This window comes from Elephas maximus, chromosome 6, assembly GCF_024166365.1.
Source record: "Elephas maximus indicus isolate mEleMax1 chromosome 6, mEleMax1 primary haplotype, whole genome shotgun sequence".
Taxonomy (NCBI): domain Eukaryota; kingdom Metazoa; phylum Chordata; class Mammalia; order Proboscidea; family Elephantidae; genus Elephas; species Elephas maximus.
Window position 1 is genome coordinate 10,367,621 of NC_064824.1, and position 18,734 is coordinate 10,386,354.

Here is an 18,734-nt window from a genome sequence, read left to right on the forward strand (position 1 = left end):
GACTTATATTTGTCTGGAGCACTGATGGCACAGCGGTTAAGAGCTCAGCTGCTAACCAAAAGGTCAGCAGTTCAAATCCACCAGATGCTCCTTGGAAAGTCTATGGGGCAGTTCTACTGTGTACTATAGGGTCACTATGAGTTGGAATCGACTGGATGGCAATGGGCTTGTTTTTGTTTTTTGTTTTGTTTTTATATTTATCTAGTGATTGGCAGTTTGCTACTGTTTTTGGAGTTCCTGACACATATGGGAGTAAATAAGATGTATTTAAATAGCATATTGTATGGTGGCTACTCTTGCTTTGTCTTACCTGGAATGGTCAGGTAGGATCTATTCAATTTGTTTACACCTCTAGAAGAAGCTGGAAATGTCCTAACAAGATGAGTTTAGGATTACTGAATCCATTGTATGGAGTGAAAATGGAGACATAGGACAAACTCTACGGAAGAGGAAAATAGGAGTTGATATAAACCTCCAGTTCTTTCTCCAGGATCCTGGTTTGGACGCTCTCCCTCCTGTGGGGGTCGCTGTCCTGGTGCCTCTTTTGAGTGCCCCACACTACTTACCTCACTCTGACATGGTGGTGCAATGGGGTGCTTGCATCTGGAATTTATTTTTCTAACCAATGAATAGATTTTATAGAATAGATTTTATAGAAGAATTTTATCACTTTTTTTGCTAAAGACTTGCTTCTGATGAATCTCTTCCATGAATATATTCTTCCTGGGAAATTATATCTTTGTTAAGCTGCTTTTTTATGCAGGTGACAGAAAACCCAGTTCACAGTAGCTTGAAAAAAAGATTAAATTGTTGAGTCTAGGTACATGAAGATTTTTCTTGGCTGGTGGCCATACTTTTATTTCTTGAATAAGGTGGTGGTTACAAGGTTGTTGATTCTACAATAACTTCTTAAGATAAGGATTTGTTCTTTGTAATTTTCTATATCTGTATTTTATTTTGCAAGTTCAAAAAGGAATTAAAAAATGAAACTTACTACCTACATAAAAGGACAGCCCCCATGAGGACAGGCCACAGAGCTGGTGGATTCAGCTCAACAATGCCAGCCAGCATCATCCTCCAGCTAAAACCATGCCAAACATCTCACCTAGACATGATGGTGGGCAGTGCTCTGGGAAACAAAGGGAACACCCTCTCCTATGACTTGATCCTGAGCAATTAAAGTGTGGTTGCAGAAAGTCACAGAGGTAGGAAATGGTCCATTCAGCTCAAACACCAGACTTAGACCAGACACTGTCTTTCAAACAAAACTGCCTCAAGAATCTGAGCTAAATGCTTAGCTGTGTACAAGTGTGCTGCCTACGAGGGGAAAGTTTAAGTAATAATGCCAGCAATAGGAGGTCTGAAGTTGAAAGTGATTTCCAATTCCACTTCTCCATTTTTCCTTCAAAGCCCATGGGAGAGTAATTTTCTCTCTATCTGCCTAAAAGAGGGAAGTGTGACTTACCTTGCTGCTGAATCTTCTATGGAGCTTTTCTTATGAAGGACTCCATAATTATATATCCATTAAATCAGGTGTAAATAATCTACCAAAAATCCCCTAGGCCTGAGCAGCAGATGGGTAGAGTTAGATCGCATTGTTTTACCAAATTAAAACAGAGCTGAGCGTCTACCCATTTTATAAAAGAAATTCTAGAGTAGCACTGTCCAATAGAAATTTCTACAAATATGGAAATGTTCAATAGCTGCACTGTCCAACAAGATAGCCACTAGCAACATGTGGCTATTGGACATTTCAAATGTAGGTAATGCAACTGAGAAGCTAATTTTTTTTTTTTCAATTTGTGTTAAGTTAAATCTAAATAGCCACATTTGGCTAGTGGCTGCCACTACACATGCATAGATCTACACATGACCGCTTCACCTAAGTTTCTAAAAGCTCTTGGCTGTTTGTATGCATACGTAAGAGTAAGTCCTTCATCCAGAGGGCACCTAAGATGTGAGATGTCCTACTTGGGACTGAACTTCAAATCTTCTGAGCCCATCTGACCTTCTGCTGATCTCTCTCACTTTTTGTACAACTTCTGGGTTGTCAAATGTGCAGCCAAATATCCTTGCCTGATCCATCATTGCCTTCGTGGCTCCACTGTTGGAAAGGGGAGATCCTTACTGTGGTGCATTGTGGCCAAATTCCCTGATAGATGAGCATGAGGACCCTTCGGAGTAATACTAGAGCCCTCTCACTGACAGGCAGGCACACAGGTATGTGGCCAGATGCACAGACTGTTGCGGAGGCTGTAGGTGCCCAGACCCCTTGGGGCCCCCTTCAATGCAAGCCAGGGTATTATGTCTGGTCCTTAAAAACTGAGCTGAGACAAGGAACTTCTTGATTAAGTGATTTATGGGGCATGTCCTCTGAGGACAGAGTGCAAAAGAAGCAGGATAAGGCAGGGGAAAGCTAACCAGAATGTGCTCTCAGCTGAAGTCTAGCTTCTATCAGATGCCAAAAGGAGACTCTGGAGCACAGGTTATGCCTTAAAGGTGTCATGGCTGGGGGCTGGACTGCTAAACCCCACCAGTCACCCTGTTACTCTCTGGCAGAGTGCCATGCTGGGAGTAGTAGACACCCAGAAAAAGAGCCTCTCATTTGGCCAAGGGCAAAGCTCTTAAGGAGTTGGCTCTGAGTTGTCAGCCAGCCCTGCAGCTGCAGATGATCCCCCATGCTAAAGAGGATGTCTTAACCAACTAGTGCTGCTATAACAGAAGTACCACAAGTGGATGGCTTTAACAAAGAGAAATTTATTTTCTCACAGTAAAGTAGGCTAAAAGTCCAAATTCAGGGCGTCAGCTCCAGGGGAAGGCTTTCTTTTTCTGTCAGCTCTGGAGGAAGATTCTTTGCCATCAATCTTCCCCTGGTCGAAGAGCTTCTCAGGTGCAGGGACCCCAGGTCCAAAGGACATGCTCGGCTCCCGGTGCTGCTTTCTTGGTGGTGTGAGGACCCCAACTTTCTGCTTGCTTCCCTTTCCTTTTATCTCTAGGGAGATAAAAGGTGCCGCAGGCCACACCCCAGGGAAACTCCCTTTACATTGGATCAGGGATGTGACCCCGTAAGAGTGTTAATAATCCCACCCTAATAATCCTCTTTCACATAAAATTACAGTCACAAAATGGAAGACAGCCCCAGAATACTGGGAATCATGGCCTAATCAAGTTAATACGCACGTTTTTGGGGGGACATAATTCAATCCATAACAGAGGATACGGATGGGGCTCCTGAGCACCCCCACCAGACCAATTCCAACCCTTATGTCTCTATCTCCCCCTCTCTGCCTGGGATGGTTTCTCTGCTCTTAGCACTACCCCACCCTCCAGAAGCCTTCCATCCATACCTAGCAGAGTGGATAGATAAAAATCCCTACTCCTTCTCTCTTGGTGGAATAAACCTAGCATGCTTTCTTTGCTGATGGGACTAAGTGCAACCACAGGACTGGCTGGCTTGCTGATGTACCCCAAGCTGCTTCTCTTCCTTTCCCTGTCTTAGCTCCTTCGCTCTTGACAGCTTCCTGAGAGCACTTCTCAAATTAACTATTTGCACTCACACCTTGTCTCTTACTTGACTTTTGGAGAAAACAAACTGAGCGGCACACAGAGAGCTACTTCCCCCAAACATTGCTCTTGAGGCAGGACTCAATCACAATACCTGCTCTGACCAGCCCTCCTGCAAACTGGTTTCAAGCAAGGCCACTCTAGGTCTTCCTGCAGGCTTTTTTTTTTTTTTTTTTTTATCTTTTTTGAATCCCATAAGGTATTTGGTCAAGTGTCCACTTCACTTTCTTCTCTCCAGGAGGCTCCTTTGCTGCTAAATTAATATGTGGATGAGAGGGTAGAAGCCCTGACCCTTGCCAGTGTGCAGCACTGGCAACTCCAATGGCCCCTGCAAAGTGGCATGAGGGTGATGCCAAATGGCCTGCCCAACAGCTTTTAAAGCCTTAGGGTTCCTTGCCCAGTCACAGCCTCCTGTCATAAATGGATAACACCCCGAGAGGAGGTGTAGGAAGGCCAGAGCACTAACAAGCATGTTTGAGATTGGAGCTATTACTTCAGCCCACAATGTATTGTTTTCAACATTGATGGAAGAGCCTCTTTGCTCTACTCATTGCAATCTGTAGGGAGTTTTAGCCGTGGAAAATCTCCATCCTTTGTCCACGAAGGCACCAGCTGTTTAACAATTAAGGACACAGTAAGTCAAGCTAACCTCTCAATCATTTGTGAGACTATGTTTGTAACTTCATAGGGCCTTGTGTAAGGCGAGGGAGGAGCACATGCATAGGGAACTTATTCTTTATAGAGTTAATTTTAGGATTTTAAAATATGGCCAAAACTTGTGCTTAAAAACAGACTAGGTAAGAAAATGTAACATGTGTGAGAAAACGCTGTGTGTGTGTGTGTGACTATTTTAAGCTCCAAATGGTCTTGTACTAAATGAACTCTCTCTTTCTGAATGACAGTTGTAAAATATTGCTTAGCAGCGACCTGTATAGAATCTGTTTCATGCCAGCTTCCAGTATGTGACATCAATCAATTCTCATTTACTTTTATGAGTTAGAGGAGGAAATACAGCAAGTGTAGAAACTGAGGAATTTCTGCATTTTCTCCCAAGGATCCTATTTCATGCTCAGAGCCTACACTAGGACGTGGAGTTTGGAATAAAGGTCTGGTGATAGGTTTTGGAGTGTAGATGACTGAGCGGGAGACCAACAGGGAAGTCAAGAGACCTGGTTTCTTTTCTTACTATAAACCTTGCTTTCTAAGACTTTGGTACCTCTTAAAACTACTGCCAGGCACTTGAAATCAGAACTGGCCTGGAGAGCAGGCTCTGCCCATATAACCTGGGAAAGTTAGCCAGCCCCTGAAGTCTGCTTTGTGCTCTATCAAATGAAATTTCACAATACTATTTCTGATTACCATCAGACTCAAGAGAGAACCTGAAAAAAATGTAAAGTATGGATTATGTTTTTGGAGAGAACTCCTATTAGGAGGAAGGGGGAGAACTAGGACAAGAGTGCTTTGTTGGTGTTCCACAGGCAGAGTAAGAGATTGAGCGCTGGATTTGAATCCTCTGCTCTGTCACTTACTACTTGTGTGATCTTGGACAAGTTACCCAATGATTTTGGCCTCAGTTTTCCCATCTGTAAAATGGGGCTAATAACAATACCAATTTTGCAGGACTACTGTGATGATTAATGAGTTGATGTCTACCAACTGCTTGGAGCAGTGGCTAGCACTGAACATGGGCTGTGTAAGTTCAGCTAAAATTGTGTATGAACAAAGACTCCAAGGACATGTAGGATGGAGACGATAAGAAGGGATATGAGATAGGTGATGAGAAGCAAAAGGCACAACTGGAACTGAAGAGAACTATCCAAGTAAGAGCAAAGATAAATGTTCCTAAATTTATAAGTTTTCACATTTCCTTGATAATTGTAACTCTGACTTCAAGTGTCTGACTGTGTTTGTGTGCAGGGAATTGTGGACCACACTGGAAAGGATCTCCATCGTTAGGTTCAGAGGCAATGGGATAATATTATGGTTATTTTGTTTCTTTGTTTGTAGTAATCAAAAACAACATGTTGAATTTACGATAACGTGGAGGATTAAATAAATAATGTAACTCTCATCAGTAAAGTATCAGGACCGAAACCTTAAATACCATCTCATCCAACATTTCCCAAACCACTCACCATGTCATGAATATATTTTCATAAAAACTACGGATCAATTATCAGGCTAGCCTCCTAAATAAGGTACCAGGGAGTGGGCCAAGGAATTTGTTTTTGTCTTCCTCACTAGATCTCCAGGTGTTCTGATGATTAAACACATGGAAATCTACCATCTAATCCAAACTATCTGTCATGTAGAAGTAGTTGAAATCCAGTAAGAAGCCCTGGTGGCACAGTGGTTAAAAAGTGCTTGGCTGCTAACCAAAAGGTTGGTGGCTCAAACCTACCAGCCGATGTGGCAGTCTGCTTCTGTAAAGACTACAATCTTGGAAACCCCATGGGGGCAGTTCTACTCTGTCCTATAGGGTCTCTATGAATCAAAATTGACATGATGGCAGTGGGTTTGTGTTTTGGTGTTTTCAAGTCCATTAAATTAAGCAAATAGTACAAAATTTTACAAAGACAGATTTGAACTAAGTCTCCTGGTTTTCTGTCCAACATCCTCCTTATTCTACCTTATCTCCGTATATCAAGATAATGCAGACTGTAGAGTATAAGGCTTGGGGTGCACTAGAAATAAAATGAGACATAGCGTCTGAGTCATCTGAGACCCCATGCCTTCACTTATGGAATGGGATCATCATACATTTTTTCTGGCTACTTCGTTGTAGTATTTTTGGGTTCAATAAAATAATAGGTGAGGGCAAGCTTTGAAAAATTCTACATGCTATAAAAATCTAAGATGGGATTACTCTTTTTATAAATTCAGATGCTTCTTGCAACTGCAGGATTTATGGAAATTGCAGTTAATAATCATCGATACTGCTGCCGCAATTACAGACAGCACTACCTTAATTAACACCTTCAACTTGCCAACTACCCATTTCTGTGTGTGTTACACCCCCAGTTTAGAGTATAAGTCAGAAACTGGAAGTGAGTGTGGACATGGCGTGTCTTCAGAACAACAGAAAATAGTGTCTTCAGGCCTCTCCTATCATTTATTGCTTGGTGGAAAGAACAAAATGTTTTCCGTAGCAACCATGGCAACTCTAGGCTTCTTGCCTACTACTGTAATGCAGACAGAATCTTCAACAGCAGGGAAAAAGTCTTTGGCAATTTTCACCCAGATAGTTTCCCTCCATTTTAAGAGCTTAGGCTGAAGCTCTTGGGTTCAGAAAACTCTTAACTTGATCTGTTAATGATTGCCAACAGCCATTGTTCCATTTTGGTTAATTTCGAGGGATTAATAAGCTAAGGTCTTTACTGTGAGCAGAAGGGAGATGTGATTTTCTTTAGACAAGAATCTGAAGAATTCTTTTCAACACTAATACTCCCTCTTCTCTATTTTTTTTTTTTTTTGTCATCCTTTTTCTTTATAGGGTGGTGATGCTGGGGGAAGATTCTTTGTCACTTTTTTTCTTCCATAATCAACATAAATTCCTACCCTATAAGAATAAATGAAAGAAAATTCTAAAGCATGACTAAGAACTTATTTTGAAGAACAACATCTTGATGTAGACTATTGGGGATAAAGTATAAATGGTTAAGTCTTTAGAATTTTAAATTCAAATATAGTGAGGGTCACACAAAAACTGTCCATCTGTCAAATTGCTCTACATATTCTTTATGCAATAAGTCACATAAATATAATGTCTTAGTTATCTACTGCTGCTATAACAGAAACACCACCAGTGGATGGTTTTAACAAACTGAAATTTATTCTCTCACAGTCTGGGAGGCTAGAAGTCAAAATTCAGGGGGAAGGCTTTCTTTCTCTTTGTGGGCTCTGAGGGAAGGTTTTTGTTATCAATCTTCGCCTGCTTTAGGAGATGATGAGTGCAGGGACCCCAGGTCCAAAGGACGAGCACTCTTGGCTCTACTTTCTTGGTTGTATGAGGTTTCCTGTCTCTCTGCTCGCTTCTCTCTTTTATATCTCAAAAGAGATTGATTTAAGACACAACCTAATCTTGTTGATTGAGTCCTGCCTCATTAACATAACTGCCTCTAATCTTGCCTCATTAACATCATAGTGGTAGGATTTACAATATGGGAAAATCACATAGGGTGACGAAACGGTGAACAATCACACAATACTGGGAATCATGGCCTAGCCAAGTTGACACATATTTTGAGGGGACACAATTCAATCCATGACATACGGGCAGTGAGATTTGCAACTTATAAAGACATGCAGATAATAGATAATGTGTAACATGCAATGAGTATAAACATTAATATAAAGATCACTCATACTTCCACTACTCATTATTTATTCTATCGTGTTTTAATATTTCCAAGATCATATAGTTGATACAACTTCCCTTTATTTACCTATTTATCTATCTATTTATTTAGTTATTTAACTTAAGAAAGAGAACTCATGAAATGGGTAGAAGGAGAAATTGTTACTGAACCCAGAAAGGCAGGTCCTTGTCCATCTGTTGAGTAACAATCCAGCAGCATCTGGACCCAAGGTCTCCAAGAGACCAAAGAAAGACTCTGGAACCAGCGTTTGTAACATATGGTTTGTTAAAAAAAAGAGCTTATTTACAGAATGGCCCAGGGTGGCGGCTGGATCAGTTTAGCACTCTGCAACCACCCAGCAGGGGCTACAAGCTTAGATACTGTTCCAGCTGGGGCTAAGGCTTATTATTTTTTTCTCCCAAATCTTTTAGCAGCCAACATTCCTAGGGACTTCATGTCCAGACCCAGATGTTTTTCTTCTTGCTAAGGTGTTCCTCAGCCTTGGCCACTGGCCTAGTCACACCACTCCTGGAGCTGTCCCTTAGCCTGAGTCCATCCTGGGTTCATCCCCAGTATGCTTCGGGAAAGAGCAAACCTGACTCCATTAGAAGGGGATGAATGTAGCTGAATAGCATTACCCTACACTGTCACACTCAGACTTGCCAAATTATCTGGACATGGGTCTTTGAGAGAGAGAAAATTACTTTATTGCAATGCTCAGAGCAAGGAGCCAGGAGGAAGTTCCTCAGATCTGGCTTCCAAGAACTACAGGGGAGCAGGGCTTATATATGATTTGGGCAGGAAGATGGCATCCAAAAATGTGTTCTGGGGAGGGAAAACTCTAGAAGGCGGCCAGGAAACAGGAGGTGATGTGGCTCTTGTCAGACTTCTTGCTTCAAAATAGGGCCCCGGTGATGACTTTCCTTCTGATTTGTTCTTCCTGTTCCTGCATCCTCTGTTGAGGTCAATTAGCAGTCACAGCTGGCCCTTCTGTGCATGCAGGGTGGGCCAAACCTGATTGGGGTTAGTTTAAGGACTAACGGAAATTTACTGGCATTAGTAAGGTCAGGTTACAAAATCGAGTGGAAATGAACAATAGGATCAGAATAATTATGGATTTCTTGGAAATGTAAAACCTCCTCCTTCTTAGCTTTCTTGCCCATTTGAGAAGTTAGGGGAATGTGGAGCGGATTCAGAAGTGTTGAAACATTGTTGAAGACACAGTTGATCGACATAAATGTACTTCTGACTCTGGCATCTCAGAACCCACACCCAAATACCTCTTCCCAGTGCCTTTCTTCCTTATCAGTAACTTAACTGATTTTCAGGAATTTTAGAAACATTTTTCTGTTATACTAAAAACAAACAAACAAACAAAAAAAACCAGCCGTCATCAAGTGGATTCCAACTCATAGCAACCCAAAAGGACAGAGTAGAACTGCCCCATAGGGCTTCCAAGGAATAGCTGGTGAATTCAAACTACTGACCTTTTGGTTAACAGCTGAGCCCTTAACCACTGTGCTACCAGGGCTCCAAAATGGTCTCAAATTACTGGATTTACCCAGACTGTGTTTGAATACTAGGTGCTGGGTATCCTAAACCTAGTGGATCTCAATTTCCTCAACAATATGGTTATGATAATGATATTCATAGGATATCATATTTGTATTAGTTAAAGTAGGCTAAACTACAGTAACATAGAGACACCAGTGTGCACTGGTGTAAGCAAATAAGTGTTTATTTCTTACACTGTCAGGGCCAGTGTTCAAGGATGCAGGAATTTTCCTCCATGTGATGGTTCAGGTACCCAGGATCTTTCCCTGTAGTGGTTCTGCCATCATCTAGAGCTCCACATCTATCAGTGATGGTGGAGGGAAAGCAAGTGAGGAAGAGGCATAATTGCCTGGAATGTTGTTGTTAGGTGCCATCTAGTTGGCTCCAACTCATAGTGACCCTGTATACAACAGAACAAACATTGCCCAGTCCTGTGCCATGCCCACAATCGTCGTTATGCTTGAGCCCACTGTTGCAGACACTGTGTCAATCCATCTCGTTGAGAGTCTTCCTCTTTTTCACTGACCCTGTACTTTACCAAGCATGATGTCCTTCTCCAGGGACTGATCTCTCCAGGCAACATGTCCAAAGTATGTCTTGCCATCCCTGCTTCTAAGGATGTGGCACATCTAATTCCCACTCGTATTTTTGCTGTGGAGAACTCGGACTTAGCCACATCTATAAGAGTAAGGAAAGCTGAAAAATTCAATGAGGCTATGAATCAATTGCAATTCTATTACTCCAGAAGGAAGTGAGAATGAATGTCAGTGAAAAGCCAGTGATATCTGTCACAGTTCATAATGGTCAGATGTGCGTAAAACACTTTAAAAAAAATCCCTTCCACAGTAGATGCTTGGCAGATTCCTTCTCCTTCCTTTCCCTTCATTTGAATCTCCCAGAAGAGGGGGGGAACTTTATTAGACAAAAGCTACTAAGTACTAGCTATTTAGGAATCCCTGGGTGATACAACGGTTAGTAGTTCAAACCCACACAGAGATGCCTTGGAAGTAAGTCCTGGTCTGCTTGGTGATTTCCTTCCAATAGGGAACAGTCTTGAAAACCCTATGAAGCTGCTGTACTCTGCACACACAGGGTCGCCACAAGTCTGAATGGACTTGACAGTGACTTAGAACAACTAGGTATTTACTAGAAGAAAATTAATTCTAGTCCCGTACAATGAGAGATTATCTTTACAATGCGAGCCAGAGCTGTGAAAAGTATCCAGTTACCAAGGAAAGGTCCAATTGACTCCTCTTAAGATGGTAGAAAAGTAGACTGGGACATCATTAGATTGAATTTCAGTGACATAGCTTAAAATAAAAAATGAGTATATTAACTCCTTTATATCAAAAATTCAGTTAACTCCCAATCTGATGCCCTGAGGAAGTTAGGTAACCAAGGGGCCACTTTCATCCCATTTCCACCCTTGGCATAGACCTTCTGTAGCACTGCTACTCAGATTTCAATAGAACTCTGGGGTCAGTAGAAGTGAACATTGACTTCTTCATTCCTGTGTGAAATAAAAACAATAAACTTAGGCCGCAACCCTACCATCTAAGCAAGAGCTAATATTTATCTTCTGTAAACAAAGTTCAAGTGTGGAAATAATGAAATTCTGGGACCAAAATCCTTTTTTGACATGTTAGCATGCTCCTGTGTGTCAAATATTCCAAATCACATGTAGATCTGAGAATGTGTCAGAGTCTCTCATGTCTCTTTGAGATTTTGCATATGCTGTCTCGTCTGCCCTGATTGCTGTCTATCCATCTTCACCCTGGTTTTCCCAGGAAATGCCTGTACTGGCTTCATATTTTGACTTGACTATCGCCTTCTTTTGGTACAGTGGGTAAGAGCTTGGCTGACGATTGAAACCATCTGCTGCTCCTGGGAAACCCTATGGGGCAGTTCTACTCTTTCCCATAGGGTCTCTTTGATTTGCAACCAACAGTAACAGTTCTGGTCACCTACAAAGGCACTCTGTCCTCTGTGGTCCTGTTCTTGTTTACCTCCATCAAGTCTTCTTTTCACATCACCTTACCTATCACATTTTTCTTTGCATCTTTCTCTCTCTTCAGCACCCAGCATGTTCTTGGTGCTCAATGAACATCTGTTGAATCAGTTAATGCTATTCCCTCAAAGGCATGGTCAGTGTTCCTTCATCTACACCAAAATATTTGTCCAATATTAGGTTCATAGTAAGTATTTGGAGAAAGATAAGAAGATAAGAAAAGAGAGGAAGGAAAGAAGAAAGGGAGGGGGGAAGGAGAGAGGAAAGGGGAAAGGAAGGAGACATCAGTCAGGCAGAGGATATAAGACATTCATATACATCTGCAATCAAAGTCTAATGTTTTAAGAAAATAAAACAAAGTTCACTAGGAACTCACAAGATGTGAACCAAGGAAAGAGGGAAAGGATCATGGAGGAAGCAACATGTGAGAAGAGTCTGAAGTATGAAAGAGAATTAGATGGAAAGGGAGGATGGAAATTCTGTGTCAAATAAAGTGCCAGGCAAAGACTACTGGAACACTGTTTTATTTCTTTTTGAATGCCCCTTTGACAGTTAAAAGTTGTAGCTATGTGAGATGTTATTTACTACAACTCTGTCTGTCTCTTATCCTTTTCCAGGAACTGGTGGTTGGTCCCCAGCCGACTCTAATGGTCAACAGTGGCTCCAGATGGATCTGGGAAACAGAGTGGAGATAACAGCCGTGGCTACACAGGGAAGGTACGGAAGCTCTGACTGGGTCACGAGTTACAGCCTGATGTTCAGTGACACAGGACGCAACTGGAAACAGTACAAGCAGGAAGACAGCATCTGGGTAGGACATCTTTTCTCTTCCAATGAATAAAATGGAGATGTGCTAATGGTAACCTTTGAATACTCCTGTCACGAACCTATGCTCAGATTTTTGGTGGCTTAATGACTGTTGAGTGCTCATTCAGAAATAATTAAACCCTGTGTAAAGTCTGTCCCCAATATGGTCCGAGTTCCTAGGAAGTTAGAATATCTATTGTAAAGAGTTCAGTGTTTTCTTCCTTTTTTTGTAATTTAGGTAGTTCACTTTCTGGGCCTAAGCTCCTTCATCTGTAAAAATAGGTAAATGTACCACCAGAGTTCGATTGCTCATGAGAATATCACTATTTACTGGGTATTTATTTACTTTTTATTTATTTCTTTCCAGGCACTTTACATATCTTATAACGATCCAACTAGCTCAGTTATATGACTCGGGCACAATCACCATTTTGTCAATCTTGGTGTGGGAATTTGTACTTTAGTCTGACTTGAATGCTACTGTGCTGAGCAGGTTCTGAAATTTGAAAACAATTGGAAATGTGAAAACTATAAAATAAATGTAAGATTTAGAGTTATTCTAGAATTAGAAATGGTCTTTGGTTTGGAAATGAAGGAAAGTGAGCTCCAAGTGTAAAAATCAACTTTTCCCCACCCCAAGGCCCAAAGTCTTGTCCTCAGCATGTAGGTGAAAGACTGTAAGTCAATGACTGGTTGAGGAGAGGAAAGAGAACCAGATACCCAGTAACTTGGAGGTCACTTAGGAATACACATATACAATAAAATCATTTGTCCGTTTATGTCACCAAATACTTTTTTTTTCTCCTAAATGGACATAAAATGTGATGATTTGGCAATTGATAGCTTCCTGTTTCCCCTCAGAATCTTTCTAGTCACCTCCCCCCTTTAACTCAATGCGATTTAGGATTTCAAATTGCTCTTGTTGGCACACGTGTTTTCTGTGTGGGGCCGGCTTAGTTGGAAAAATTCATACACCAATTTCAGACTTATTTTTATTTGTTAATTGCCTAAACATCCCTTGGGTTTCTAACTGGAAATCATAGTAAATTGAGAATTAATACTAGTTATAGCAGACTGAATCTTGACATTATTGTTATCATTGTCTTTATTCTGGGTCGCTTGTAAAATTAGGTTACAATATTCATAGAGATCACAGGTTTCCTTCATTTGAAAAGTAACCCTTTAGACATTCTATTTTGACTCAATTTTTAAGCCTCCATAAATTTTTACAGTTTGGTTTGTTGTTTTTGGATCCCTGGTTGTGCAGTAGTTAAGAGCTACAACTGCTAACCAAAAGGTCTGCAGTTCAAATCCACCAGCTGCTCCTTGGAACACTTTGGGGCAGTTCTACTCTGTCCTCTAAGGTCGCTATGAGTCGTAATCAGCTTAACGGCAAGGGGTTTGGTTTTTTTGGGTGGTTGTTTTTAGGTTGCATTGAGAAATAAGCACACCTTATACTCTGAAGAACAATTATAAGGTTTTATGTTGACTTCAGAGGTACAAATAGAAGTGGGATTATTTGTTTTCTTGGGCATTTTCAATCAGAGCCAGGTTATTTCTTGTTTGCTTGTGTTGTTTTTCGTATTTTTTGAGCTTGAACTATAGCTTTGAGTTATTTTATCCACTTAAAAAAAAAGAGTTTCATTATCTTTAGCATCTAATCATCTGCTTTCAGCCTACTCTCTGGGTCAGGATGTATTTCAAGTGAAGGCAACTTTGCTGGGTTTGGGAGCAGCTGACCCCAGGCCTACTTAATCTCCTTGCCCTTGTTCGCTTATGTGTGTTTCCAAATAACTCCAAGCTTCCTCAAGGCAGTGGCCGGTCTTACATGTCTCTGTAGCCTTGTGCCTAACATGTAACCTGGACACAGTAGGAGGGAATTTGTGGATAGCTATTCAGAGAACACTGCAGAATTACTAGGACTTCAGAATTTGTTGGGAGGGGTGGGTGGGTGTTCCTGCCCCTGTGTTGTCCCCCAAAACACCTTACCATTTCTGGCAGGGGAATATAAAAGACGTTAGCTGGGCAGGGGATGAAGAGGCAGTGGCCACTATGTGCACCAAGGCAGGGCATTCCAACTACAGCTCCCCAGAGATACTGCCCTTGCTGCTGGGCACGTGGGAGAGGTGGCAACTTTAGGATCGACCTGTCCGCTGCAAGCTCTGGAAATTCAAATGATAAAAGAGTCATCATCACAACTGCCAGGTTAAAGGGTAACATTAGATACAGTAACATTCAGCAGGAGAGCTATGATCAATCATGTGCATAACTAAGCTCAAATCTGGATGAAATACGTGTCCACTTATATTAATGTTGAAGAAACTAACAGCTACTAAACACCTACTACACACTACATTTGTTTAAAAAAAAAAAAAGAAATTCTATACAATGGGTGTTTTAACTATCTGACTAACAGTGACGGCTAGGCACTAACATCCCCACAATTGAGAGACTTAAGGCTTACGCAGCCAGGAATTGGTGATGCCAGAATTCAAAGCTAAAATTCATCCCTCAATATTCTTGATTGCAAAATGTGGTTTCTATTTCTCCTAGATCTTAGGTATCTAGTGCTGCTATAATAGAATAGCAGAAGTCGATGGCTTTAACAAACATAAATTTATTCTCTCACAGCCTAGGAGGCTAAAAGTATGAATTCAGGGCACCAGCAGCAGGGGAAGGCTTTGGCTCTCTGTCAGCTTGGGGGAAGGTCTTTGTCATCAATCTTACCCTGGCCTCAGAGTTTCTCAGGGCAGGGACCCCAGGCCCAGAAGATGCACTCGCTCCAGGCTCTTCTTTCTTGGTGGTATGAGGTCTCTCTTTCTTCTCATTCTCTTTCCTTTTATTTCTTGTAAGATAAAAGATGATACAGACCACACCACAGGGAAGCTCCCCTTGTGTCAGATCAAGGCTGCGACCTGAGTAAGGAAGTTGTATCCGACCCTAATCCTCTGTATCATAACCTAATTTTGCCTCATTAACCACAGGCAGAGATTAGGATTTACAACACATGGAACAATTACATCAGATTACAGAATGGAGGACAACCACACAATAATAGGAATCATGTTGTTGTTAGGTGCTGTCCAGTCAGTTCCGACTCATAGCAACCCTATGCACAACAGAATGAAACACTGCCTGGTCCTGTTCCATTCTTACAATCATTCTTATGCTTGAGCCCATTGTTGCAGCCACTCTGTCAATCCACCTCATTGAGGATCTTCCTCTTTACCGCTGACCCCGTACTTTGCAAAGCATGATGCCCTTCTCCAGAGAACGATCCCTCCTGACAACACGTCCAAAGTATGTAAGACGCAGTCTCACCATCCTTCCTACTGAGGAACATTCTGGTTGTACTTATTCCAAGACAGATTTGTTCATTCTTCTGGCAGTCCGTGGTATATTCAATATTCTTTGCTAACACCACAATTTAAAGGCATCAATTCTTCTTCGGTCTTCCTTATTCATTGTCCAGCTTTCACATGCATATGATGCGATTGAAAATACCATGGCTTGAGTCAGCGGCACCTTAGTCTTCAAGGTGACATCTTTGCTCTTCAACACTTTAAAGAGGTCCTTTGCAGCAAATATACCCAGTGCAATGCATCTTTTGATTTCTTGACTGCTGCTTCCATGGCTGTTGATTGTGGATCCAAGTAAAATGAAATCCTTGACAACTTCAGTGTTTTCTCCATTTATCATGATGTTGCTCATTGTTCCAGTTGTGAGGATTTTTGTTTTCTTTATGTTGAGGTGCAATCCATACTGAAGGCTGTGGTCTTTGATAGTCACTAGTAAGTGCTTCAAGTCCTTTTCACTTTCAGCAAGAAAGGTTGTGTCATCTGCATAACACAGGTTGTTAACGAGTCCTCCTTCAATCCTGATGCCCCGTTCTTCTTCATATAGTCCAGCTTCAGAGATTATTTGCTCAGCATACAGATTGAATCCCCACCCCTGTGCCATCGAGTCGATTCCGACTCATAGTAACCCTATAGGACAGAGTAGAACTGCCCCCACAGGGTTTCCAAGGAGCACTTGGCAGATTCGAACTGCCGACCCTTTGGTTAGCAGCAGTAGCACTTAGCCTCTAGGCCATGTGGTGAAAGAATACAACCCTGATGCACACCTTTCCTGACTTTAAACCAATCAGTATCCCCTTGTTCTGTCTGTACAACTGCCTCTTGAGCTATATAAAGGTTCCTCATGAGCACAGTTAAGTGTTCTGGAATTCCCATTCTTCACAATGTTATCCTTAATTTATTATGATCCACACAGTCGAATGCCTTTGCATAGTCAATAAAACACGGGTAAACATCCTTCTGGTATTCTCTGCTTCCAGCCAGGATCTATCTGACATCAGCAATGATATCCCTGGTTCCACATCCTCTTCTGAAACCAGCCTGAATTTCTGGAAGTTCCCGGTCCGTATGCTGCTGCAGCTGTTTTTGAATGATCTTCAGCAAAATTTTGCTTGCGTGTGATATTAATGATATTGTTCTATAATTTCCACATTCGGTTGGATCACCTTTCTTAGGAATAGGCATAAATATGGATCTCTCCCAGTCAGTTGCCCAGGAAGCTGTCTTCCATGTATCTTGGCATAGACGAGTGAGCACCTCCAGCGCTGCATCCATTTGTTGAAACATCTCAATTGATATTTCATCGATTCCCAGAGCCTTGTTTTTCGCCAATGCCTTCAGAGCAGTTTGGACTTATTCCTTCAGTACCATAAGTTCCTGATCATATGCTACCTCTTGAAATGGATGAACATCAACTAATTCTTTTTGGTATAATGACTTGTGTATTCCTTCCATCTTCTTTTGATGCTTCCTGCATCATTTAATATTTTCCCCATGGAATCCTTCGCTGTTGCAACTCGAGGTTTGAATTTTTTCTTCAGTTCTTCCAGCTTGAGAAACACTGAGTGTGTTCTTCCCTTTTGGTTTTCCATTTCCACCTCTTTGCACATGTCCTTATAATACTTTACTTTGTCTTCTTGAACCACCCTTTGAAATCTTCTGTTCATTTCCTTTACTTGATCAACTCTTCCTTTTGCTTTAGCTGCTTGACGTTTGACAGCAAGTTTCAAAGTCTCCTCTGACATCCATCTTGGTCTTTTCTTTCTTTCCTGCCTTTTCAATGACCTCTTGCTTTCTTCATGGATGATGTCCTAGATGACATTCCACAACTCGTCCGGTCTACAGTCACCAGTGTTCAATGCGTCAAATCTATTCTTCAGATGGTCTCTAAAATCAGGTGGGATATACTCAAGGTCATATTTTGGCTCTTGTGGACTTGCTCTGATTTTCTTCAGTTTCAGCTTCAACTTGCATGTGAACAATTGATGGCCTGTTCCACAGTCGGCCCCTGGCCTTGTTCTGACTGATGATATTGAGCTTTTCCTTCGTCTCTTTCCACAGATGTAGTCAATTTGATTTCTGTGTGTTCCATCTGGCGAGGTCCATGTGTATAGTCACCGTTTATGTTGGTGGAAGAAGGTATTTGCAATGAAGAAGTCGTTGGTCTTGCAAAATTCTATCATACAATCTCCAGCATCGTTTCTATCATCAAGACCATATTTTCCAACTACTGATCCTTCTTCTTTGTTTCCAACTTTCACATTCCAATCACCAGTAATTATCAATGCATCTTGATTGCATGTCTGATCAATTTCAGGCTGCAGCTGCTGATAAAACTCTTCTATTTCTTTATCTTTGGCCATAGTGTTTGGTGCATGTATTTGAATAACAGTCGTATTAACTGGTCTTCCTTGGAGGCGTATGGATATTATCCTATCACTGACAGCATTGTACTTCAGGATAGATCTTGAAATGTTCTTTTTGAGGATGAATGCAACACCATTCCTCTTCAAGTTGTCATTCCCAGCATAGTAGACTATATGATTGTCTGATTCAAATGGCCAATACCAGTCCATTTTAGTTCACTAATGCCTAGGATATCAATGTTTATGCATTCCATTCCATTTTTGATGATTTGTAATTTTCCTAGATTCATACTTCATACATTCTGGGTTCTGATTATTAATGGATGTTTGCAGCTGTTTCTTCTCATTTTGAGTCGTGCCACATCAGCAAATGAAGGTCCCGAAAACTTGACTCCATCTAAGTCATTAAGATCAACTCAACTTTGAGGAGGCAGCTCTTCCCTAGTCCTCTTTTGAGTGTCTTCCAACCTGGGGGCTCATCTTCCAGCAGTATATGAGACAAGGTTCTGCTGCTATTCATGAGGTTTTCCCTGGCTAATACTTCTCAGAAGTAGACTGCCAGGTCCTTCTTCCTAGCCTGTGTTAGTCTGGAAGCTCTGCTGAAACCTGTCCTCCACGGGTGACCCTGTTAGTGTCTGAATACTGGTGGCATAGCTTCCAGCATCACAGCAACGCACAAGCCCCCACAGTACAAGAAACTGACAGACATGTGGGGGACTGG

The 18,734-nt window shown here is 41.6% G+C and overlaps 1 protein-coding gene across 1 annotated transcript in view; it reads left to right on the forward strand.

Annotated features, from left to right (window-relative positions):
- CNTNAP5 (contactin associated protein family member 5) overlaps positions 1 to 18,734 on the forward strand; it is a 1,201,383-nt gene that overhangs the window by 256,853 nt on the left and 925,796 nt on the right. Inside the window, exon 3 of the mRNA XM_049889068.1 lies at positions 12,102 to 12,295. Within this exon, the coding sequence (XP_049745025.1) occupies positions 12,102 to 12,295 (194 nt within the window). The remainder of the gene's footprint in view (positions 1 to 12,101; positions 12,296 to 18,734) is intronic.